Source organism: Pseudorasbora parva, chromosome 17 (assembly GCF_024679245.1).
Source record: "Pseudorasbora parva isolate DD20220531a chromosome 17, ASM2467924v1, whole genome shotgun sequence".
Taxonomy (NCBI): Eukaryota; Metazoa; Chordata; class Actinopteri; order Cypriniformes; family Gobionidae; genus Pseudorasbora; species Pseudorasbora parva.
This window is the reverse complement of record NC_090188.1, coordinates 16668449-16696188: the sequence shown is the minus strand read 5'-3', so window position 1 is coordinate 16696188 and position 27740 is coordinate 16668449. Positions and strand designations below refer to the sequence as shown.

The 27740-nt window shown below is 37.4% G+C and overlaps 2 protein-coding genes across 8 annotated transcripts in view; both read right to left on the bottom strand.

Annotated features, from left to right (window-relative positions):
* Positions 1 to 13812, bottom strand: part of usp54a (ubiquitin specific peptidase 54a) — a 60478-nt gene extending 46666 nt beyond the window's left edge. For 2 of the 7 annotated variants that reach the window (XM_067420662.1, XM_067420665.1), the window contains exon 1: positions 13653 to 13804. The gene's annotated coding sequence lies outside the window, so the exon portion shown is untranslated. Of the gene's footprint in view, positions 1 to 1992; positions 2133 to 13652 lie in introns of those variants that run through there. The other 5 variants (XM_067420670.1, XM_067420669.1, XM_067420668.1 and 2 more) reach the window with 5 other exon arrangements.
* Positions 13813 to 16188: 2376 nt separating this feature from the next.
* myoz1a (myozenin 1a) lies at positions 16189 to 23543 on the bottom strand. Its single transcript, XM_067421365.1, has 6 exons — positions 23402 to 23543; positions 21728 to 21824; positions 18730 to 18917; positions 18260 to 18494; positions 17393 to 17564; positions 16189 to 17277 (listed from the first exon to the last, which is right to left on the bottom strand). The coding sequence occupies exons 2-6, from the start codon at positions 21813 to 21815 to the stop codon at positions 17043 to 17045; spliced, it is 918 nt and encodes a 305-aa protein (XP_067277466.1). The 5' UTR covers positions 21816 to 21824; positions 23402 to 23543; the 3' UTR covers positions 16189 to 17042.
* Positions 23544 to 27740: the final 4197 nt, after the last annotated feature.

The window sequence follows — 27740 nt, the reverse complement described above, 5'->3', positions numbered from 1 at the left end:
TGTGTATTACTAATAGTAACCTTGGAAACGGTGGTCTCAGCCCTTTTCAGGTCATTGTCCAGCTCCACCCGTGGAGTTCTGAGCTGATTTCTTACCTTTCTTCATTGAGACCCCACGAGGTGAGATCTTGCATGGAGCCCCAGTCCTAGGGTGATTGACAATCATGTTTAGCAGTGGACATGCACCTACGATGACAATTTCAGACCCCGCCATGATTTGTCCCATGGGACAAGTGGGAGAACTTGCAAAATAGCAGGGTGTTCAAATACTTATTTTCCTCACTATATATATATATATAAAATCTGAGAGAATAACCTCACCCAAAATAAAAATACATAATAAAAATAAAATAAAAACTACAACAAATTTTTGTAGTGTCGATTTAAGAGGGAAAAAACAGTTTCCCCACAATGGGCTATTCACTGAGAAGACAAAAGCTCAAGTTCAAAAACAAAAGGTTTCATTCATAATGCTTGTACTCCTAGTTCCACCACTAGCTCCCTCCCCACCACAAAGGCATGACAAATTGTTTTCCTAACTTCACAACTGCATTCATTAGTGATGATTGTCCACCCCATTATTGTCCCATAAGAAACTTTTGAGGTTAGGGAATAATCCTAAAGCAAACAATACACAACATTTCAGCATCTTTATAACATCTCCACTGACCCTTGACAATAATGCTTGTACTGAACCAGTGACACAAGTAATTAAATTCTTATGAGAATTGTGTTACTTAACATACCACACAACAAATCTAACTGGCCCTAAAAACATGGACAAGAAAAAGTACCATATTAAAATGTTGGAAAGCAAAAATTACCTATTGACCTTTTAATGTCCATTAGAAACGTTATCTATTCCTTCCTGGTTGATATTTAAATGGCAAATTATAATCTGGTATCTCAGAATTTAACTTCAAAATATACAGTATTTAATACTTGTAAAAACTATTATAAAACGTCATTCGTTAATTATAAAACGACTTTTAATCCCTTATTCAGTTTGGGTGTAATATTTATTGTTGATTTGCATGGACTTCAGCAAAAAGCATTTTACAACCCCCTTTTTTTATGGCAAGAGGAAAGAACTTACAGGAAGTTCCCATTTTCCCTTTCACATCTAAACCCTAGAACAATGACTCAAACACTTCATGTAACGCAGAATTTGCATTCACATCATTCATTAGAAATGGAGTGACTATCCGGGTGATTCAGAGGTCTGAGTAACTATTCCTGTTTAACTCGATCTACTTCCTGAATGACATCATCCTCACTGAGTGATACCTCCCGGACAGCGAGGCATGCTTTACTCACTTGGTCATGTGATTGCCCCACACAAGGGCTGTTGTCAAGCATTATCTCACACCGTAATGACATCAGAGGGCAAAAAGTCTCCTTATGCATAAATCGTTGTCTGACTAAAACTACATCTGCTGCTCCATAAATTTTACACCAGCTATGAATGGAAAATAAGTCATTATTAGAATTTATTGTTTACTTCTTCACCAGTTTTTATAGCACGTTTCTGATATTTTCAGCAATTTCCTGCAGTAGATTCATATCTGCTGCAGGTCTCATTTTTCATATTCTGAAAAAGCACAACAGCTCATGGTATTTAAAACAGATCTGAACAAAGAAGACTACTTCATGGCATAAAACACAATTTAAATAAATCTGTGCAATGACAGATCATTTCTAAAAGTAAAACAAGGTCACAACTCCGAGGAAAAAGTCGAACTGTTAATCCATGATGACTTCCATACACAGCCTAGTGCTGAAAGTATTGTACATACAACACAAACAGAACCCTCTAGAATGTCCTCTTTAAAGGTGAAAAAGCCTGAAAGAAGCCACTAAATGTTTAAAACACTGCAATCGCACCTGTCAACTACAGCTCTCTGGCGTACGACTCGCATAGAACTGTAAAACAAACCCTCAGGCTGACAAAAGCAGTTTCTTATAAGGCTTTATACTGTGTCTGTGTACTTACAGTGCTTGTCTGGCAGACATCTGTGATCCGGTCGTGAGCAGCTGTAATGTGTATATCTCACTGACAATCATGCAGGTTTTTCCAGGTGATTCTGAAACAATGACATCATCCCTATCAGCACACACCTGTTTCCTCAGGAAGCTCCTCCCACCTATATGCTTTTAAAGGGAACCGGGACAGGGTACCAAAAAAAAAAAAAAAACATGTGACAACTTATAAAGAGCATTATCTGTTTGGACAGACTCGGTCATGTGAGCCGATGCCAAACAGTGTGTTTTAGACAAACATGAGCTCACTCAGATAGCAAATATGACTTGAGACAGTTAACAGAGACTGAATTCAGAGCCAGTTTTTGTGTTTCACTGCCAATGCATCAGGAATAAAAACACAAAAAACATGACAATATATATTTAATTAGATATTTTATAAATATTGGCTTGTAGAGCAGCTTATTAATATTAGCCTTTTAGGCCCACATGCTTATAAGATTAAACTCCAAAATGTCACTTAAAATTAGCAACTGAACATGTCATTCATAGCCAGAAACATCAATGAATGCCATATGGGACACTTTTGGCTGTAATCCTCTTTGCCATAATAAAGGCGCTGTTGCAGAGATGGACAATGAAAGGATGCATGAGTCTAATTTCAGCATTAATTTGTCCTGAAAATCTGTCATTAAAGTAAGCTTTTCTTAGAGATCTGCTAATTACACATCATTAAAACTTAAAAATGAAGAACCTGTCATCTGTAATCGTAATCTGACATTCACATTAAGACATTCATACCTTATCATAAGATGTCATATGCTTAAATAAAATACTAAAATACAAACATTTTAATTGCCAGTTTGCCACTAATTTGGTTATTGTTATTGCCTTTTTTGGTTTTCATATTGGTGTGGGCATGTATATCCATCCCAACAGGTGTGCTTATGCATGACATCAAATTCATATTCTATTTAACCAATTTAAATGTCATTATCTGGACATAATATAAGGATTTGTGCAAGGTGCTTAAAGTGCTTGAAGTTTGAAATTTAAGTCCTAAAAAAACCTTGAAAACAGCCATATTTATGAAGAAAGAAACTATACTTGAAATGTGCTTGAATTATTTAAAAAATACAATATTTATGAAAGTTTTACATTTTTTATGAAACTATTTTCATGCAAAAGTAACACCATGTAGATATTAGAGACATTTTGCATGACTATAAGAATGATATGGCTCATAAATATCTATTACAGTTTTCACTTGAATAAGGAAAACAATATCTTTGTCATAGTATCCTTTCAATAGTTAAAGTTGCAGTAGTTGCTTACTTGCATGTGCTACACTTTATTTGTACCATTTTGTTGTGTTAGTATATTTTATTTATCTGTTGACCTTTTTAGAATTTGAAAGATAATAAAGACATTGTTTTGATAAGTGCAATCTCTGATTGTCCTTGAAAACCAAACAAAGTATAGTGCTTAAGAAGTCCTTGAAAGTCCTGGAATTTAATTTTACATTATCTGTCTGAACCCTGTAATAACCTGAAAGAATGATGAATAAATACACTAGTAGAAACACCTCAGCAGCACAAATAATGAATGCACCAATTCTCTAACAAAAATTCTAAGATCTAAGAATAATCTTAAATGGATCATTATAGAAATGACATGAATAAAGTTACACTTTTAAACTACAATATCAGAAACAAAGATAGTTTTATCACAAAACCAACCTCATGTCAATAGTTGTCCTCATGGCTGACACATTGCAGAAGCAACAAAAAGTGTGCCCAATCAGAGGTCTGTTGGGTTTAGAGTGATTGTGGGGGTTAAATTTGGGTTGCTCAACTGCATCCGTCAATATGTGTGCCATGTCTCCTCGGGTGGTTGGTAGTACACACACAGAGCCAATGGCACATGCAAGTAGCCATTCACAAATGTGTGCTGTGCTCCCATGGGAATTCTGGGGGAGGGTTAAAAATAGTCTGGTGTTTTAAATGGGTGCCTTTCTCAGAATTTCTGTCTCTCAGCGTGTTTCCACGCTTGAACTTGGCCGCTGAAGCGTCACTATTCTTTATCATCTATAAACACTGTGGCCTCAACCATGAAATTATTATACCAGAGATAAGAATGTGGATATTGTGTTTTAAAGCCTGTCTGGGTCAAAATAATTTAGGTTATGCTGTTCTTTTCATATCAGAAAGAGAGACATAGTTTTTAGCTAAGTAAAGTCTCCAGGAGTCTCATTTTTGGGTAGCTTAGGCATTCAGGGTGTTGACTTCCTTACGACAACCCACAACTCCATGTCTTCATGGCTATGTAGAAATTTCATGGTTTTCAAGGAATGTCCGTGACTCAAGCTTTTTCAATAATACACAGAGATATATAAGCAGAAACAGATGGGAGGGAGAGAGAGAAAGAATAAGAGGGAGTGAAAAGAAATAAAAAATCCTATTCAATGACTCACAGACGCCTATTCTGAACAAGGTCAACCAGTGTTTGAAACAAATTGAGTCTTTTTACCTGACATCATGATTGTGCCTAGTAAACATTGTAACGTCCCTTACCAGCCTAGCGACCTATAGGGGTCATATCATGGTTTAAACACACTGTGTAATGACCCTGTATGTCAAATACACTGTCAGCTTCAATTAATGTTCAGTTCGCTGCCTCCAAATCCAATTATTTGTTAAAGCTACTGTGAATCTTTTCTATGGGAACAGCAAATAGTTCACATGCACCCCACAATGAGACATTAAATAAACCAGCCAGAAGATTAAAAAGCGCAGGGCCTCCCTTAATTTCATTTGAGAATGCCCGTGGAAGTCTCTTGTGTTTAGACACCAGTCTTTTAAGACTGGCAGATGTCCAACAGGGTTTTACTGGTAACTTACCTAAACAAGTCATTTTAGGAAGAATACTAAATACAGTAATAATGATAGGAAAGAAGTTTACAGGGAAAGCAATCAGCTGAAATGTTTATACTTTGATGTTTATGGGAGGGTCGTTCATCCATCATTTTCAGTAGTAATGTACTAAATGATATTTCCATGAAAACAATAGCAGCAATATAGTATAAAACATAGTATGTAACTTACAAATAACTTTTACAGAGCATGTAGAAATAGGTAATGTGTAAATACTACTTACTACGTACCATGGCCACAAAAAGTTTCTACATTAAAACCACACTTAAATATTGGAACTACGAAATACAATATTTTAATAATAATAATAGTAGTAGTAGTAAAAAAATACAATATTACTTGTTTTACAGTATTTTTAATAATGCTCACCAAAGTTGCATTTATTTTTGCATTTAAGGTCCTGATATACTTGAAGCAAAACTGAACTGGTGTGATGTCATTAGATCAGGCCGAAACAAAGTTTGTTTGGAGTTCATTTCGGAGGTTCGAAACAGCTTGCCATTGCCAATGATACTTTCCAGAAAAGTTTGCTCTGGCTGGTAAACATCTTTGAACTACCATTTGTCTGTGGTGATGATGTAATGGTGTGCTTTAGTCTAGTTACAGAAAAGATATTACAATTAAAAACTGAACGCGTCAGCGTGAGCCGAACGGGAGTCGCAGCACAGATCAGTAGCAGGATGCAGATTTCATTAATCATGTGACAAGAGTGAGGCGAGCTGACTGACAAGATGATAGTGGAAGATTTGGTTCAAATCCAAATGTAAAAGCACCTATTTGGCAATATTTTGGATTTTGAAAACAATGCTAATAGTGAACTTGCAAACATTAATAAGGATCTGTAATCTTTGCCTGATGAAAGTGGCATCATCCGAATGTAACACTTTTAATTTACACACACACCTTCAAGCGCACTACAGGAAAAAGGCTGCTGTGCTTCTTCATTTTGTTAATAACGCCGTCTTGTTCATTTTGTAATAAAATAACTATGTTTAATATAAGCAGGGCTGTCAATGTACTGTTTAGCTGTTCTCTAACATGAACACACATAGAAAATAAGTTAATATAGTAATTCTAACTAAAAGAGACACTGACAGTTTTCACGTTAATGAAAAGCTGACGTTTAAAGCAATCTATTAAATATAAAGTGATATAGATAAACGTGACTTTACTGGAGTGCCTAATTGCTTGTGCAAACATATCCACATCGCTATGATCAAATGCTTCCTTGCTATCGTTTTCTCTGTGCTGTCATTTATTGAAAGGAAAGCGCACATAACTAAAAGATGCTCTAAGCAGTGTGGGCAGCGTCAGGAGGATGTTCACTAACTTTTCTGAGTATATCAGGGCTTTGAGAGACAAAAACAGAAATATTACAATCTTTCAGAAACATAAAAAAATATTACCAAATACCAACTCAAAACTTTGAACAGTAGTGTACCAATCCATGTTGCATTATGCAAGCAAACAATGCAAGACCTTTTCTCAGAACTATTTTAACAAGTTTAAACAGCAGGTCTCCAGGTTATTTTTAGTAAATGGAAGTAGGTTTACACAGGTGTCATAGCAGAGTAACCGCAGGTGTAGATAATTACATTAACTATGAATACGTTTCACTTACATTTGATAAAAAGAGTTGTCTAAACGTTTCTCTTTTTTTGACCAGTATAGCTTTGTATTCAAATTTAAAACCTAAAAAAAATATTGTTTTGTTTAAAAGTTTGGCTTGCAGTGTTTGTGCTACCTTTCTTAACGAATGCCGCAGAGTTTGTTAACCAATAAAATAGCATATATACATAATTATGTGTTGCTTAACTATTAACTACTCAAATTCACTGCATGCATTTTATAGAAAGAACTTTGCAGGTTTTAAAGCTACACTGTGTGATATTTTCCCTCATCTAGCGGTGAAAAAGTATATGACCATCCAGTTTTTGTTCCTCTCAATTCCAATTTCGTTTTAACTCCTACGGTGGCCTATTTAGTCCAAGATTAACATGGCTTCCAGTTCGACCTCATCCATGAGTGTCATAGAGTGTTAAAACGCGAAAGGCGAAGCTTGAATTTATGGCTATGTCCCTCTTTGGCTAATGTACTTTCAAGATGGAGGGCCAACATGGCGACCAGCATTGGAACCCCTCACCCGTATGTATTTTCAATGGCATATTATAAACTTACGAGAATACTTTATTACTTGAAAGAAGTAAATATACATTAATGAGCACATATATTTTTGAAAGAACTAAGTGTTTTAGCTAAGAATAAACTAAAAAAGTTACACAGTGTAGCTTTAAGTAAAAAAAATAAAATAAAAATAAAAACATATATATTGAGACCAAGAAGCTTGCGGCTTCAGAGACTGTTGCATAATGACTGATCCAGACTGCCACACAGCTTACATGTAAGAGGAGGCCCTCACTATCAGCTACAGGCCAGCAGACAGAATTTAATGAGAAACAGGCAGGTGTGTGTGAGCAGCACTCGAAAGACAGCTGGACCACTGAAAGCATTCATCTTTCTCCATTTCTCTCTCTAAACGCATTTATACAAACACAATTCATAAAGAAGAAGAAACAAAAGGGCAATACAGACAAAAACTAGAAAAAAACTGCACAATTCTGGATAAACGGAGAAATCATAAATTTTTGGTTGTTGTTTCTGAACAGACAATAAAGGCTAAAAAACGGTTTTAGTGAATGATTCAATGACAAATACATTAAGTCACTTGTCGCCCCCTAGTGGCCTAAAAATGTAACCAATATAATCATTATTTGAAGTTAATTTCAATATAGGTCCTAATCAAAAAAAAATGCATATTGTGATAAAGTTTGATAATGATAAAAATTTAACTTTCATATATTTTAGGTTCATTGCACTCCAACTAAAATATTTCAGATCTTTTATTGTTTTAATACTGATGATTTTGGCATACAGCTCATGATAACCCAAAATTCCTATCTCAAACAATTAGCATATCATGAAAAGGTTCTCTAAACGAGCGATTAACCTAATCATCTGAATCAACTAATTAACTCTAAACAGCTGCAAAAGATTCCCGAGGCTTTTAAAAACTGCCAGCCTGGTTCATTACTCAAAACCGCAATCATGGGTAAGACTGCCGACCTGACTGCTGTCCAGAAGGCCATCATTGACACCCTCAAGCGAGAGGGTAAGACACAGAAAGACATTTCTGAACGAATAGGCTGTTCCCAGAGTGCTGTATCAAGGCACCACAGTGGGAAGTCTGTGGGAAGGAAAAAGTGTGGCAAAAATGCTGCACAAAGAGAAGAAGTGACCGAACCCTAAGGAAGATTGTGGAGAAGGACCGATTCCAGACCTTGGGGGACCTGCGGAAGCAGTGGACTGAGTCTGGAGTAGAAACATCCAGAGCCACCGTGCTCAGGCGTGTGCAGGAAATGGGCTACAGGTGCCGCATTCCCCAGGTTAAGCCACTTTGGGCTACAGAGAAGCAGCACTGGACTGTTGCTCAGTGGTCCAAAGTACTTTTTTACTGGAAACCAGTCTTGGGCTACAGGGTAATATGGCTGCTGGCCATATGAATAAGACTGAGGGGGTGTTTCAGTCGACATTGTAATCTTTTGACAATTAATCATGAAGCTCTGAGTAATTTAATATAAAAATGACAAAGACACAGTGGCCCCAAAACATATTTGGACAGTTAAGCTAGACCTGTTATTTTGATATTTTGTTATCAATGCAATAAAAAACTTTATTCATTTTTAAGTGTATAAATACTTTGTAAGGTCTATTAGAACAACTGTCTATTAGAAAATGACCAAGGCTGTTATATAGACAGACATGTATCACTGTGAAATAAGGAGAAATCACACACTTTTTTTTTCACATTCATCTCATAACTCTGCTGTCTGTCAAATGCATTTGCTGCAAAAAAGGTCATTTTTCTTGTTGAAGAAGAGTTTTGTTCCTTTAATAAATCACATTTCGACATGCGACTAATGTGTTGGTGTTTACCCAATCTGTTTAAGATTTTATACAATTTATGTAAGTTTGTTTCTGTTGGATAATGTGTAATAGACTGGCGATGACAGTCCAAATGTGCATGATTATTTATACTGACTGCTGTGAGACTTGAAAAGCAATAAAGCAACTACATGTGGAATGCCAGCAGCAGTGTCAATCTCATTAAAATCTCCACACTGTCCAAAATAAGTTTTACCCGGGCTTCAGATTGTTTAAAAATATTTGTTTGTTTTTTATCATAAAATCATCAAAGTGCATTATAATAAAATAAGTTACTAAGAGATAAAATAAATATATAGTCAAATCAAGTAATCTTTATTTATATACCGCTTTTTACAATGCAGATTGTTTCAAAGCAGCTTCACAGAGTTAACAGGAAAATAATGTAACAGAATTTGATTCAGCTGCAGCCGCTCTGGAGAAAACAGTTCGAAAATTCCAGCTCAGAAAAATTATCATGTAGTGTCAATGTGGGAAGATCAGTAATATAGTTAAATATTTAGTGAATATTTAGATGTTTTAATTACATGCTGCTACATTTAATTGAAAAAAAAACATTGGGCCTCATACAAATCCTGTGACTTCTTATCTTACTGTAGACACTTATATTAGACAGTATTGATATCTAAATGGGACAGTAATTTCCATAATTTCATTAAATAAAATGTATAAGCCTGCAGTCACAAATTACTTTGATTAGCTTTCAAGACCAATGCTGATGAAAAAAAATGACTGCATCATTCTGAGTGCATCTAAGGACAAGAATTATCACTAACAATATTAGTGCTGTCAAATCAATTAATCACGATTAATTACATCCAAAATAAAATTTGTGTTAAAGGTGCACTATGTAGTATTTTTGCAGTAAAATATCCAAAAAGCACTAGGCCAGTGTTATATATTTTGTTCAGTTGAGTACTTACAATATCCCAAATGTTTCCAACTATTTGTAAATTGTGAGAAAATTGCTATTTTAACTAAGGACCGGGACGTTTCAGCATAGAGCTTGAGCGAGTCGCCTGTCAATCACGTCATATCTGCGTTACCCTTGGTTTTATTCTGCAGAAGCGCTTTTCTCTTATGTCACATCAGCGCCAAGCGAATGCACAGAGTAACGTCATAACATCATTTTAAACACACTTAAATGTATCTAATATGATAAAAAGAGCTGCTGGCTTTACCTTATAGTCATGACCGGAAAAAGCGGAAGTGCGCGCGCACTTCCGCGCGTACTTGCACAAGTATTCGGCCCCCTTGAACTTTGCGACCTTTTGCCACATTTCAGGCTTCAAACATAAAGATATTAAAAAAAAAATATTGTGAAGAATCAACAACAAGTGGGACACAATCATGAAGTGGAATGAAATTTATTGGATATTTCAAACTTTTTTAACAAATCAAAAACTGAAAAATTTGGCGTGCAAAATTATTCGGCCCCTTTACTTTCAGCGCAGCAAACTCTCTCCAGAAGTTCAGTGAGGATCTCTGAATGATCCAATGTTGACCTAAATGACTAATGATGATAAATAGAATCCACCTGTGTGTAATCAAGTGTCCGTATAAATGCACCTGCACTGTGACCACTGTCTCAGAGGTCCGTTTAAAGCGCAGAGAGCATCATGAAGAACAAGGAACACACCAGGAAGATCCGAGATACTGTTGTGGAGAACTTTAAAGCCAGATTTTTTCCCCAAGCTTTAAATATCCCAAGGAGCACTGTGCAAGTGATAATATTGAAATGGAAGGAGTATCAGACCACTGCAAATCTACCAAGACCTGGCCGTCCCTCTAAACTTTCAGCTCATACAAGGAGAAGACTGATCAGAGATGCAGCCAAGAGGCCCATGATCACTCTGGATGAACTGCAGAGATCTACAGCTGAGGTGGGAGACTCTGTCCATAGGACAACAATCAGTCGTATACTGCACAAATCTGGCCTTTATGGAAGAGTGACAAGAAGAATGCCATTTCTTAAAGATATCCATAAAAAGTGTAATTTAAAGTTTGCCACAAGCCACCTGGGAGACACACCAAACATGTGGAAGAAGGTGCTCTGGTCAGATGAAACCAAAATTGAACTTTTTGGCAACAATGCAAAACGTTATGTTTGGCGTAAAAGCAACACAGCTCATCACCCTGAACACACCATCCCCACTGTCAAACATGGTGGTGGCAGCATCATGGTTTGGGACTGCTTTTCTTCAGCAGGGACAGGGAAGATGGTTCAAATTGATGGGAAGATGGATGGAGCCAAATACAGGACCACTCTGGAAGAAAACCTGATGGAGTCTGCAAAAGACCTGAGACTGGGACGGAGATTTGTCTTCCAACAAGACAATAATCCAAAACATAAAGTAAAATCTACAATGGAATGGTTCAAAAATGAACATATCCAGGTGTTAGAATGGCCAAGTCAAAGTCCAGACCTGAATCCAATCGAGAATCTGTGGAAAGAACTGAAAACTGCTGTTCACAAACGCTCTCCATCCAACCTCACTGACTCAAGCTGTTCTGCAAGGAGGAATGGGCAAAAATGTCAGTCTCTCGATGTGCAAAACTGATAGAGACATACTCCAAGCGACTTACAGCTGTAATTGCAGCAAAAGGTGGCGCTACAAAGTATTAACTTAAGGGGGCCGAATCATTTTGCATGCCCAATTTTTCAGTTTTTGATTTGTTAAAAAAGTTTGAAATAACCAATACATTTCGTTTCACTTCATGATTGTGTCCCACTTGTTGTTGATTCTTCACAAAAAATTACAGTTTTATATCTTTATGTTTGAAGCCTGAAATGTGGCAAAAGGTCGCAAAGTTCAAGGGGGCCATATACTTTCGCAAGGCACTGTATGTATGTATGTATGTATGTATGTATGTATGTATGTATGTATGTATGTATGTATATATATACATACATACATACAGTGCCTTGCGAAAGTATATGGCCCCCTTGAACTTTGCGACCTTTTGCCACATTTCAGGCTTCAAACATAAAGATATAAAACTGTAATTTTTTGTGAAGAATCAACAACAAGTGTACATACACATACATACACACACAATATATATATAGACAATATTTTGTTAAATTCTGTTCAGCATTAATGGACTGCTGCTTATTTATGTCTCCTTTGCAGAGAGTGACTATATACCATCGCCTAGAGGAGTGCATGTGAGCTGAGAGTGCATATCTGCAGCCAGACTCTACCGGGGGCTTGATGAAGCAGGAAAACAGCTCTCACAAGGAAAAGACCTTGGCTAATATCAAATAAAGACAAGAGTTTTAATTTGCACATGAATGTTCCCCACTCAGTTCAAATGTTCCTCTACCTTGAGAAGTTTAATAAAAGTTACCCTCAAGCGCTCTTCTGTCCCTTCCTGTCATAAGCCCTTAAAACATGTTGTGAAATTTACAGGAATCCCATACACCCCCAACCAATTAGCCAGACTGAAAGCTCTGTCTGCTGATGAATACACGGGAGCGTAGGCCCTCGAGGTGTGACCATCAGTATGTAAATTTATTCATTTCTAAACTTTACATAACAATTAGTAGCCTTCTTTCGCATGCATGCCAGGGCTCTTATTTACTTTTCACAGAGAGATGGCTAAAGAAAGGGGTGATGAGAGAACATAAATGGAAGCTTCGGATGGAGTAGCGTCTATTTTGATCACTCCTCTTCCCTGTATTAATAAAGACACCGCCCCTTGTTTATGTAACACGTCATGCTGAAAACTGATTTTATGCACATCAATGATCCAACTCAAAACTCTAGCCAATCTGTGATGAATGCTATGATTTTTATGATCTGTCCATTTCCCCTGAACAGTAGGAGACCTGTCTCCTTTCCAGACAGTTAAAGAAAAGGTAACAAAAATGGACAGACAGACAGACAGACAGACAGACAGACAGACAGACAGACAGATAGATAGATAGATAGATAGATAGATAGATAGATAGATAGATAGATAGATAGATAGATAGATAGATAGATAGATAGATAGATAGATAGATAATGTCATCACACCTGAATAACCTACATGTCTCGCACTCTTGCCTCTCACCTGCACAACCTCTGAAAAACCACCAGATGACATTGGTGGCTAGAGGACAATCAAGTGTATTAAAAAGATGAGAAACCGCTACGTCACTGAAAGGGGTGAGGAGCATATGGTCTTTCTTGTGCTTGGTAAGTTAAAACGCAAGAGATGGTGCAAGAAATATATCACCTAAAATATACAATATCTATTTTCCCCCTGGAGGCTGCATTACAGCGGCATACATACATTGTGAAAATGTATGCATGATTTGCCATATATAATAGAATTGATGATATCATCGACACGATCGAGGCTCAACCATGTGGTTATTCTACTACGTGGCGAACTTCTAGATGCGCAGCGTTGTGTTCGCCACAACGCACAGTGTGCACAGCTTCGTCAGCACATTACAGCATGTGAGATGTTGCGTCTCTCCTTCGCACTATGCCTGTATTAACAATACAACCCTCGCGGAGAAGCATTGCAAAAAGAAAACGCTAATTTGCAATACGCCGTGCTGCGTAAATAATTAAAGCCATCCGTTCTGACAGTGATGCATCCCTATGTTTGTTTACTAGATCAGCACATGCCTGTGGAAGAGCAGCTACGTCTTAACTTCCCAACTCAGAATGCGAAACGTCTTCTCTGCCCCTTTTTCCGACATGACTTGCTTCGATAGAATGTTGAAAGGTGGTCTCCTTACCTTGCAGTAAGCATCCTCCTCCTGGCTGGTCGGCTGGGTAAAATCTGTTATTTTCTGCCGCTAAACCTTAAACATCCCTCAGCGTCACTGTGTGCTGCAGCCAAGGCAACCAACTCTCGCGATGTTTGGCGTCTCAGGTGTCGACGGAGTGCGACAAGGAGACTGAGCTGTGGGCTGTAGGCTGGATGGTTGGAGGCTGTGTAAATACAGATACGTAGGAATGAGGATCGTAATATTTTGACTTCCTTTAACAGTTCCATTAAGGATTCTTTTTACTTTATAAATATTTGGGAAAATAAATTCTGATCCTATTACATTTACCTCACCAAGTCTTTTGTTAAATTTTGAAATGTAACCCTGGACCAAAACAAGTCATAAGGGTAAATTTCAGATTTATGAATCATCTGCAAGCTGAATAAATAGGCTTTTCTTAGATGTATGTTGTCCAAATTAAGTCATTAGCATTGCATATTAATAATTTATAGGCAAAAAAAATATATATACAGGTATTTCTAAAAAAAATAGCATATTGTGATAAAAGTTCATTATTTTGCATAATGTAATGATAAAAATTAAACTTTCATATATTTTAGATTCATTGCACACCAACTGAAATATTTCAGGTCTTTTATTGTTTTAATACTGATGATTTTGGCATACAGCTCATGAAAACCCTAAATTCCTATCTAAAAAAAATTAGCATATCATGAAAAGGTTCTCTAAACGAGCTATTAACCTAATCATCTGAATCAACTAATTAACTCTAAACACCTGCAAAAGATTCCTGAGGCTTTTAAAAACTGCCAGCCTGGTTCATTACTCAAAACTGCAATCATGGGTAAGACTGCCGACCTGACTGCTGTCCAGAAGGTCATCATTGACACACTCAAGCGAGAGGGTAAGACACAGAAAGACATTTCTGAACGAATAGGCTGTTCCCAGAGTGTTGTATTAAGGCACCTCAGTGGGAAGTCTTTGGGAAGGAAAAAGTGTGGCAAAAAACGCTGCACAACGAGAAGAGGTGACCGGACCCTGAGAAGATTGTGGAGAGGGACCGATTCCAGACCTTGGGGGACCTGCGGAAGCAGTGGACTGAGTCTGGAGTAGAAACATCCAGAGCCACCATGCACAGGCGTGTGCAGGAAATGGGTAACAGGTGCCGCATTCCCCAGGTCAAGCCACTTTTGAACCAGAAACAGCGGCAGAAGCGCCTGACCTGGTGTACAAAGAAGCAGCACTGGACTGTTGCTCAAACTTTGCATGTCATTCGGAAATCAATGTGCCAGAGTCTGGAGGAAGACTGGGGAGAAGGAAATGCCAAGTCCAGTGTCAAGTACCCACAGTCAGTGATGGTCTGGGGAGATTTTGGAGCACTTCATGCTTCCATCTGCTGAAAAGATTTATGGAGATGAAGATTTCGCTTTTCAGCACGACCTGGCACCTGCTCACAGTGCCAAAACCACTGGTAAATGGTTTACTGACCATGGTATTACTGTGCTCAATTGGCCTGCCAACTCTCCTGACCGGAACCCCATAGAGAATCTGTGGGATATTGTGAAGAGAAAGTTGAGAGACGCAAGACCCAACACTCTGGATGAGCTTAAGGCCGCTATCGAAGCATCCTGGGCCTCCATAACACCTCAGCAGTGCCACAGGCTGATCGCCTCCATGCCACGCCGCATTGAAGCAGTCATTTCTGCAAAAGGATTCCCGACCAAGTATTGAGTGCATAACTGAACATAATTATTTGAAGGTTGACTTTTTTGTATTAAAAACACTTTTCTTTTATTGGTCGGATGAAATATGCAAATTTTTTGAGACAGGAATTTTGGGTTTTCATGAGCTGTATGCCAAAATCATCAGTATTAAAACAATAAAAGACCTGAAATATTTAAGTTGTTGTGCAATTAATCTAAAATATATGAAAGTTTAATTTTATCATTACATTATGGAAACCAATGAACTTTTATCACAATATGCAATTTTTTTGAGAAGTACCTCTACGCAATTTACAAAATATCATCATGGAACATGATCTTTACTTAGGCTAATATTTTTGGCATAAAAAAAAAATAATTTTGATAATTTCAATCATTTTGACCTGTTGGCTATTGAAGTCTGTGCGACTTCAACTCATGAACAGATATGCCAGGTCAGACAATAAAGTTTGTAGATTTTAATGACTTTTCAGAGGTTTTTAGGCAATGTAATAACCTGTACAAATGGCCCAGAAAACCTAACTTAGCTGCAACAGTGAGTTGCATAAAAACAGAATACTAAAACAAAAATTTTCATCATTATATTTAATTTGTAATACAGTGTAGACTCAACATTTCTTTTTTCGTTTTGAGATATTATTTAATAAAAACTAAACAAGTAGCCAATAGGAAAGATTGTTTATTTTAATAGAAAGAACTGATAATGTGGGTACATGTCAATTGAACACTGGTTGTGTTGCATGTTTTTCATCCACTGAAAAGAACCCGCTCATGAGTCATTATGGCTGTGTGTAGTACAGTGCCACAAAACAAAGTCATGTATTTGACCCACTTTCTCCTTCTCAATTTAATTAAAATCACAAAAGGCACAGTATATTCACAAAAGATTACCAAAAATATAAGCAATTATTAATTTATTAAAGAAGGGGCATGTAGCAGTGTGGATACAGAAGTTGGGAGTTTTATTTTATCACCCTTTATAAGTATTTGCATTCATGTTTGTGATGACATGGATTTGATTAGTATATTAATGTGCTAACATTTCATATTACTCGTTACAGAAATAATTTATTATAAAGCAAGACCAACAATACTGTTTAAGGTGTTCTCCAACATAATTATCATAAGTACTTTAATGACTATAATCAGTTACTCACGTAAATGACATTATAATGAATGGTAAAGTGTGACGATCTGTTATTTAAAGGGCGGTTCCAGATTATGCATTCATAACTGTTTACCTTTTTCTAAGTGACAGGAAAAACAGCAGCGTTTGCCAAGCAGTCCATCACTGCTAGTGCTAACTGGACATTGTTGCCCAAGGCAGGTTATTCTCATTTGTTCACTTCTAAAGTGCAACATGCTGACAACATATCAAGCAAATCAAAACTTCATTCTCCACCTGACACCTTCATTTAAGTTTCTTCAAATATGCTTTCTGCATAAAATGCCTGCACAAATACATGCATATTTCTTTGTTTAAAGCTCACATTCAGATGCAGATTTAGAATCAATGTTAAAAGTACAAGTAGAGCAGAAAGTTTTGCCATTCACATTTAATATGTCCTCCTGATGGATCTACAGTTTGTTGCATCGTGACTATGTGTGCATAGGTGTTTTTTTATTATTATACTGCAGGGAAATTAAGACAGCATAAATTAGGTTTGTTTGTTCACAGATCGTCAGTCTCCCCATCAAATGGTATAGTATCCAACTCCATGTGAATGCTGCCTGGTTCAACGCTACCCCCCCAGCCGATGGGTGTGCGGTTAAAGGAGGGTCGTGCGCCGATATCTTGCTGGTACACCACTGATGGTTCAGGCTCCTCAACGGCCACCTCGATGTCTGGTAGCTGGAAGGTCATCAGCTGAGAGGCCTTCTCAAAGCCTCCATAGGGCATAGCACTCCTAGACAGATTGAGAGATAGCAATTAAAGGCAAAAACGAGACTACGGTACAGGACTGAAAGGATTGCAGAATGCACAGGAAGAGCGGCAGATTTTGTAGTGTAATGCAACTCCACCTGTTAAAGCTTTTGAATTTGTGCAGCTCCTTATAAGAGTAGGGTCCTGGCATTTCAGCCTTCATTGTAGCTAGAAGGTCTTCATTGCCCTTCATAGCCCGTTCCCAAGGCGAAACGTATGTCCTCCCAAATGCATCAGTCTTTTTAGCCTTTTCCAAAGCACTTTCCTCACCTAGAGAAACATAAACTGATTAAAAGTGATCAATACACATGATGAGTAAAAGCGTTCCATTAGTTAAAATGATAGTTTGCCCAATATTTAAATTCTGTTTTCTATCATTTACTCCCTTTGTGTTGATCTATGGGTGAATTTGTTCATACAATGAATGTGAATGTTTTCCCAAATAACACCAGACCCTATTGACTTTACATATAGACAAAAAAAAAGACATTTGAAACCTTTAAAAAGTATTATTTTGTGTTCCACAGAAGAAGTCAAACAGCTTTGAAAAAGCATGGGGGTGACTGTTTTTTGGGACTGTTAACAACAGTGTTATTTTAGTTTGTGCTTTTTATCATAATTTTTAGTCATTTTTGTTCTTTTTAAATTTTACTATGTTGATTGAATTTGTTTTTATTTTCAGTTATAAATTTACTTCAGTTTCAGTTTTTATTTCCAGCTAGTATTCTTAGAACTTAAAGACAATATCTGTCATTTTCTTTTCTTTTCTTTTCATCTAATATTTATATTTTATTTGATTTAATCAATTTAATTTCAATTTTAAAAAAAATGTTATTTATAATTGTTGTTTTATTTAACAAGAATGACCCTGTTTAACACAAGTTTCAGCGTGATTCTCCATGGGAGTTTCTAGTGTGGGTGAGCGGACTATGGTGCAAGGTCTCCATCTGGGTTCCTATACTCACTCTGTGAGGCATCTCCTGACAAACCATCCTTCCCTCCTACTCCTCCGGCTCCTCCAACGAGCCCACCTGCTAGCAGCCCACCCCCTGCTCCCTTGCCATAGCTTCCAGGTTTGGGAGGAGGCACTGGTGCTTGGCCGGTCCCACCAGAATGACCAGCCATCTGTCCACCAATCAAGTGGCCACCAACATCCATCATCTGGCCCCCCAGGCTGGGCACGAATTTCTGGAGATTATCCTTTTTCACAGATAAACATGATAATTAGTGGAAAAGTTTCCAAATCAGCATTCAAATCATGTTTGGAGTGTTTAATTCAAATAAGAAATAACATGAGCAGAATGAAGAATCAGAGATGAATGTAGAACATTGACATACAGAAAAACTGCGGTTTAGGAATAATGACCCTTTAATGCAAATGAGCTTCAATCTGAGAACAAATACACAGATGTTCAGAGCTCTTAGTCTGCCTTACCATGGACTCGCTACTGAAGAGGTCAGGGTTGTTCTCATAGATGAACTTCTCTACACGAATCTGCCTCATCTTAAACATCTTGGAGCCTTTGTTCTTCAGAAGGGATAGTTCCTCCAGCATGATGTCCTTGGGTGCCCTGATTTTCTTCCCCAAGTCAAACTCTGAAGCCTCAGGCTCTGATTCATACTCTGTAAAAAATAAAAATCTGGTATAAATCTTTTACAAAACAGCCATGCTATAGAAGAAAAGGTTCTATAGAACATTAAAGGGTTCCATAAACATATACTAACAGCTAAACATACTTTTAAAAAAACTTTTACGAATCTGAAACCACCAGTAGATAGAGGTAAGTCTTAATAAGTGATTTAAAGACTCATTCATTCACTGATTTGTTCTAACCTGCTGATTCATTTATGTACAAAACATCACTCTGCTTTGCAGGGAGATTTTCCATGAAAAACAGTCTAAACTGACATAAATCTGTTTTTTTTAAGTTACACTTAAAGCTACTGTCCGTAACTTTGTTTGTGTTTAAGATTTACAAAAATTATATAATGAGAGTGTACAATATGAATCCATTTTCCAAACCGTGTTTTTGTCTTAGCCTGAATCATGATGGTACACTTCCATAAAATAAGTGTTTATATTGGGACTTTTTCAGGTGGTCTGGTAGGAACTGCTGTGGACAGGTCTTTTTTCTCTACTGGTTAACTTATATTTTAACTGTGTTTGGAAACAAAAACAGGTCCTGGATTCTCTAATATCAAGTGTCGTCATTCATATTTATACAGATGTATCTCTTTTTCTGCATTGTATTCATAACAGTAACTAATAGCTATTAATCATCCTACCACCCACTGTTTGTGCTGGAAAATCACCCACAGTTCCTTGGAAATGTTCACGACTGTTAATATAAACAATACATTTATTTGAAATTTATCAAGTCTATTTCTGCATTAGATTTAACATCCCTCCTTGCCCTAATATGGATGAAATGTTTCCTAACATCAAAATGTTGCCTAAGGAAAAGCAAACACACCACGATCACAAGAGTCTCTTGTCAGACTTCACAGCTCTTAAGCTAAATTTTCCAATCCTTCACAACAATTTTTCATTCACTTTAAAAAGCATGAAAAAGAACATATCAATTTGACTTCCTTTCCGCTGAAGACACTTATGTAATGTTCTTTTAGTGGATATGTGTCCCATGATTATAATGATGAGGGTGAGAAGAGGTGCTCTGGTAATAATCAGAGACACAGCTGACATTTCAGCTATGAAATCTACAAGATACATGTTGTCGCTGACATATTACTCCTCATTAAAACATATTAAATCCAGATGCATGAAACCTTAATGACAGGTCCTGAAATTAAGATGATGTTCCCAATAAACAATTTCAAAGTGACACCCAGGCTGCGGGTGATTGAGCAGGTTGCGTACTGTTTGCGTTATTGCATGGTCATAATTTAATCTCTTTAATGACATCTTTCAAAGAAGACACCTTCACACCTGTCAGGAAGGCTAAACAAACTCAATCTTTAATTATATGAAGCTCAAAAGATGGAAAGTTATTTAGTCTTAAATATCAATATCACAGTCAAAAACTGCACAATCACGTTATTCTAAGCTTTCTAAAATCTGGCATGTATATATAATACATTAAAATAACCATAGTGCAAGAATTTTCACTCAGGAATTGCTAGTAACTTTCACAAATAATTACAAACAAACAGCAAGTAACCCTTAATTAAACATTACATTTTGAAGGAGTAAGACTGAAATAGAAATTTCTTGAAAAACATACTCTAATAATATTTGTTTTATTTACAATTTTGAAAAATTATTTCCCTGCCAATCAAGAATTATTTCCTCAGGTGACGTATTTCCACTTGTCTCATACACTATATTGCCAAAAGTTTTAAGATGCCTGCCTTTACATGCACATGAACTCTAATGACATCCGTTTCTTAATATGTAGGGTTTAATATGGAGTTGGCTACAGGAGAGTGTTTATGGTAATGTTTGACCATTCTTTAGAAGCATATTTGTGAGCTCAGACACTGATGTTGGACGAGAAGGCCTGGCTCACAGTCTCCGCTCAAATTCATTCCAAAAGTGTTCTATCGGGTTGAGGTCAGGACCCTTCAAGTTCCTACACACCAAACTCCCTCATCCATGTCTATATGGGCCTTGCTTTGTCCACTGGTGCACAGTCATGTTGGAACAGGAAGGGCTATCCCCACAAAGTTGGGAGCATGAAATTGTCCAAAATGTCTTGGTATGCTGAAGCATTAGGTGTTCCTTTCACTGGAACCTAAGGGGCCAAGCACAACCCAATAACCCCACACCATAATCCCCCTCCACCAAACTTTACACTTGGCACAATGCAGTCAGGCAGGTACCATTCTCCTGGCAACTGCCAAACCCAGACTCGTCCATAGGATTGCCAGACAGAGAAGCTTGATTCGTCCCTCCAGAGAACACGTCTCCACTGCTCTAGAGTCCAGTGGCGGCGTAGTTAACACCCACTGTTCTTGAGCTAATCTGAAGACCACATGAAGTTTGGAGGTCTGTAGCAATTGACTCTACAGAAAGTTGGCGGGTCATGCGCTGACCCCACTCTGTGATTTTACGTGGCTGTTGTTCCCAATTGCTTCTACTTTGTTTATAATACCACTAACAGTTGTCCGTGGAATATTTAGTAGTGAGGAAATTTCACGAATGGACTTATTACACAGGTGGCAACCTATCACGGCACCACGCTTGAATTCACTGAGCTCCTGAGAGCGACCCATTCTTTCACAAATATTTGTAGAAGCAGTCTGCATGTCTGGGTGTTTGATTCCATACACATGAGGCCATAGAAGTGATTGGAACACCTGAATGCAATGATTTTGAGGGGTGTCCCAATACTTTTGTCAATATAGTGTATGTTTGGATATACGGGGTGATTATGCAACAATCAAGCATAAAGCTCAAGTTGTGGGTGTCTTACCATCTTGGGTTATGTTTGACAGGTCAGTGATGATCTTGGAAAGCCTTTTCCTCTTGTTGGGTGGGGCTGGTGTTCCTGATAGAGGCATGATTCCAGACTGGGAAAACAGAGATCAGAGTGGATTTGACCATACTAAAACACATCATTGTCTTGTCTATTTGCATTCGTTTTTGATTGATGAACAGATGACACATCTACTCCTGATGAATAATGGGGAAGAACAGACACTTGTTTAATATCAATAACCTCACATTCCTCATATTGTAAGGACAAGTAGATTTCTGAAGATGCATGTATAACCCACAACAGTTTGGTTTGTTTGGGGTGGTATTTTCAGACACTGAATTCCAGACACAATTGATATGAGTCTTACAGAAAAGCAAACCCTCGATTCACAACAGGAAAGACACAATTTATGGTTCATGTGGTTGGGTCATTTATAAACGGACAATTTATTGATACAAACTTTTAAATTTTTTTTCAAAATCGAATTCTGTAATGACATTCTCCTCCTTCAGGAGGTGACAGCTTTTTTGGCGGAACATCAACAGCACATATCAATAAAGAACTGATTAATACATATGAATTATGTAATTGTGTGATTTTAATTGTTTTGTCTCACTGAAAAACATTGCATCCAAATTTCAAAAATCAGTATAATATATTGTATGCGTGTATTATAGGAAATCTGTATGTAGTCCATACAGATATGAAACAAACACAGCAGAATATCCAACTTTAGCTCTTTACACTCTAAAAAATTGGGTTGTTTTAATCCAGCGATTGGGTTGTTTTAATCCTGCGGTTGGGTTAAATTTTTGCTCAAGACAACCCAATCGCTGGGTTAGTCCATATTTGACCCAACATTGGGTTGTTTTTTACTCTGAATTTTTTAGAGTGTATTAGAATTGTTATTTTCGTGCCATATAAAATAAAGTTACGTTTAACCCACTTCTCTACTTTCAAAGTCCAGACATGGAAGTCCATTAGTAAAGTGCAGTTGGGACTATCTTTTAATTTTCTTTTCATCAGTTTTGCTACACACAGTATATCTACTATTTTTTCAAGGTTCTGTTAATGGCAAACACTGCATCGACTGTAACTTAATACAGTATGACTATTTTTAAAGCAAGACCTTTAAGTGACAAGTCGTGGCACTGTTTTTTTCTTTTTCTGTCAAATATTCTGGATTTGTCACAAACATACACTCATAAACACAACTACATGATGACTTAACGCATTGTAGAAATTGGAAATCTCCCTCAAACTGAATCGACACCACGGATATGTGCGGTGAACGAGGGGGGCGCACTGACCCACCCTGTAAAATAATCACAAGCTGGGGTCCACTAGGCTTAAGTTCCCCCAGCTGGACAGTATGCTTTGCATTCCAAATAAAATCACCAGCCAGGTTGGGTGGGAGTGTTTAGCACATTCCCACTTTCTGGCAGCAAAAAGACACAGGGCAAAAGAGGGCATTCGAGCTTGATTATTCCAATCCATGCAAAGTTACAATGAGAATATGCCATCAGTGCTTGCACCTCTTTGAATGGATATCACACCAGCAAAAGGAGTTATTGCTGGTCATGTTTTCATTGCCGTCATGCAGCTGTTAGTTGAACAGTATGTGCGGTTAGTAACGTGACAGAAAAAAAAATCACATAATCCACTTACCAAGGCTCAAGACTGCTTACAAGACGTGGTCTCAAAGGTACAGTGAAAAAAGGAAAAGGTTTGTGGCTAAGAAGTTTACCAGTTCCAGGGTACCTTTGACCTGTGGCTGGACCAAGAACCCAAGGCGTGCAAAATACAGTTGGGACTCGGATGGTAGATCTTCATGGGGGGAGGGAGAGTCCGGGTAAGAAGGGGGGTGAGGGGGGCACATTTGGTCTGCACAGCACTTTACTGATGGGAATATCAAGAGACCAATATCTTTCTTGCAGATGCTTCATTGGCTAAATATAGAGAGAAGGAAAGGGAACGGGTGATTGCACATAGTTATCAAATAGCTTCAAGAGTCAAAAGGGCTGTGGTAGATTTGCACCTTTTCTTCTTTGGTTAGTCACCTTCTACATGCGAGAGGATTTTCACTTTTTAAATCCAGCAGTGGGCCCCCTAACTGAGCTACATTTATTTTTATAACGATTTAAGCACACAGAGGGGTCAGTGTTGGACAGGGAGCCAACTTTACTCCAATATAACATGGTTCAAAATAGATGCAGTGTGAATTGGACAATTAGTTGTAAAATTCACAAATTTGCACAGGGTGTAATCTTACATGTTTGACATAACTGCCAAGGTAAAGGTTCTAGAAACGTTTCTATGAATCAGCAGAGTAATCCTTGGAAAATAAAAAAGGGAAATTTACTGCATATTCCCTACAATAAAATTTCTATAAATAAGATAGTTCTGTTTCATTACTCCACAATATCTCTGCCAGTCAGGAAGTATTATTTCAGGTGACATTCCTCACCTGGCTGTCTCAGAGACAACGCTTATTATAACTTTCTCACCCACATCATTTGCACTGCATGAACCCGAGAACTCGTCAGATTCTTGCTATCTTTTTCGATTCAGAAAGGATCCACTCATAAATGGAGTCTAAGTAGGGAAAGCTTGGAGCAGCCATAAAAAGTGCCTGAACATTATCAGCCCTAAATATAGGAGGAGAGCAGAGCATATGTATGAGAATGGTGCCAGCTTCAGCTGTAGTCGACTCACACAACAGTGTGCAATACCACATTTCACCGCTACTAAATTTTAGAGGAAAGAGTATATATTTGGCCGTATAAAAATGCAATTTACTGTGTTTTTAAATAATAAAGAAAACAGGGTTCTGTGAGGGTTTTTTGTTTTGTTTTTTATAGAAAAATAAGAAAACGCTGAAATGCTCACTCTCATGTTCCATTCGGTTCCATTAGATAACCCGATTTAAATGATGAAAAGTGGGACATAAGCGCCACCGTGTGGTGCTTAGTCATACACATGTAGTTCTAGTCTTTCTTTAAAAAAAAACACATTGAAACCAATCATTGTAATTAAAAAAATGTGTTCAAATAAATCTGAAACATAAATCTGAAACATAAATCTGAGACATAAATCTATCAAAGATTAAATGAGTTTGGCCTTTTTTCAAACCTGCCAAACAGGGAAAACTTTGGGAAACTGCCAAACAGTCTGTCTGTCTGTCTGTCTGTCTGTCTGTCTGTCTGTCTGTCAAGGATCAGGAAGTGGAGGACCCAGATGCAGAGTGAACAAAAGGACAGTTTATTAAAAAGACAGATCAACAAGACACAAGAGGGTAGTGGATGAGTGACAGTCCAAACACCAGGGCAGGGGACAGACACCACGACGACAGGCAGGGGAGGATGACCACTGAGACCAGTCCAAGCAGCCAATGAACTTGACGACAGCTCGTGAGGCAACACCAGGCAGGGCGATGGTGGACCAATCCAGGCAGGAACCAGGGGCTTGAGGGTCTCACAGAATCAGCTCCCTTCTTGGCTGAGAGGCAGTGGAGACAGCGGCCAGGGAAAAACTTAGGACAGAAAACACAGGACACACACACACACACACACACACACACACAAGACACTAGACAAGACAACAAGAAACAACAGACAAACTAAGAACTATGACTAAATTAAACAAAAACTAAAATAATAACTGGAGCTAGAAAACAAGGAAAAATAAAACAAAACCAATCTCTATAAAAAAACTGAACTGAGAAATAAAAGTGGAAAACAGGAAAAATAAAAATGTAAGCTATCGAAACCAAGAAAACTAAACAATAAGGCTAAAGAGAAATGCCAAAATAAAACCTGGAGAAGGATGAGCAAAATAAAGACAGAAACTACACTAGACTCAAAAACTCAGGAACAAAGAAAAAACTGAAAATAAATGCAAAGCTAGAAAAACAGGAGACACAAACTAGAAAAGGCTAGACTAGGCTAGACAAGGAGCTAGAGACATGTACGCACAAGCAAACGCTCACAAACATACACAACGAACCAGCAAAGACATGAGGGAAGGTAGCACAATATAAAGGGACCAGAGCACATGAGGAACAGGTGAGCACAATTAGTGAAAGGAGGACTAGACCAGACTAAACAAGGGGGCGTGGTAACAGCAAACAAGGAGGTAGGACAAGAGGAACACATGACAAACACAGAGAGAGACAGATCCATGCACTAAGACACAACACAAACATAGAAACATTAAACAAAGACAAAACAGACAGAGCTGCCAGGGCAGAACCCTGACACTATCATTTTTAATTTCCACTTTTAATGGATTGATTTCAAGTCAGCCATAGTAATTTCTAAACAATAGTTGGGTTAAAGCTGCCCAGCATGTTGGGCAAACATTTAACCCAACCACTGGGTTTGTCCATTTTCAACCCAACTTAGGTTGTTTTTATTCCAATATTTTTAGAGCATAATTAACAGGTTTAGACACTGATGATTTATTGAAATATTTGCTCACCGATCAGTGTTTCCTTTAGTTCAACTTGACTTTTTATGTCCGCTTGTGGTTTTTGCAAAAGTGTTTAGTGAGACATTAGGATCATGTCTGCCAGGGCCGTGCACAGGGGGGTGGCCCAGTGGCTAGAACCAATGCCCCTCTGCCCTCATCGGCTAAGGTGCCCCTCTTGCCTTTTTCCCTTCCTCACCCCCAGGGGATTTCCATAAAGGCGTTCTGTCCCGATAAAAATCCACTAATTCCGTTTATCCGTTCTGTGTTTTCCCGCTCGCTCTGCAGCATCGCTCAAAGTCTGTGGCTGTGTCGTTTCTCTGTGGAGACGGCAGTTCCAGAATGTCGTCTCATTAACAGGTATAAATATTACGAACTACAATCGACATTACAGACAGTGGTTGATCCGCGGAATTAGTAGTTTGGTAGTTTGTTTCAACATTTGTTTGTTGCAAACATGGATTCAAAGCTCCAGCATGCCAGCATGTAGCCTATATCGTCATATACCTACTGAATATTTAGCTGACAGTTTGTCACTCTTTAACTCCTGTAAAATATATTACTAGTTTCTATAAGATACGTCATATTAACGATATTTTATTAAGACTATATTAATCGTATACACAATAAAAAAAAGATAATAAAGGCTATTATAAATATAAATGAGTTGTATCAGGGTACAATGAAAAGAAAAATGTGATTTTAATCATGCCTAAGTTTATAATTGTGCAAAAAATCACTTGCAGTATTTTCTGTTTATTTTGATGAATAAAATAAATAATTATTGTTTAGTACATTTTAAAATCTTAACAAAAATATTTTTAAAATACAAAAACAATTTTTAAGTAAATCTGAAAACACAGAATGAATGAGATCCCATAATAATTGAATAAAGTTTTACAGTAGTAATAACAAAATATATTTGTATTGTATGGTATGATTATTATATTTTTATTATAAATATGATGATTATCTCTAAGATGGACACCCAACTTAATGATATTTGCCATCTGAATCTTGACCATGTCATGTCAACAAATGTTAAAGTCAGCAGCTGTTCATTATCTTGTTAAATACTTTTACAGACTCTGTTATTGAAAAACCGTTGCTTTATTTACTTTCAACAAAAAACATAAACAAGACCTTTGTCTCAAAATATATTCAATAATTTTAGTGATTCTCATTTGCTACTTAAATCTCCATTAGAAAAAAATGAGGTCAAATTAACGCAGAATCAACTTTTTGAAAGCATAATTACAACAACATAAATCAAATTAAATAAGCACTAAAGCCTAACATTTATATTTACAATATGATTGTAAAAGGTTTGATATTCCTTCTCTATATTAAGATGACTCAACCCCCTTATAGTGCCCCCTTTTTTGGTTTGGGCCACTGTCCCTCAAAATGTCTGTGCATGACCCTGATGTCTGCAGTACATTGGGTTGTTGCTTATCATGAGCCAGAGACATTGTCTGATATTTCAGGTATATTTTATTTAATCTATTGACAGTACTAGAAATACATGACACTTTCAGTT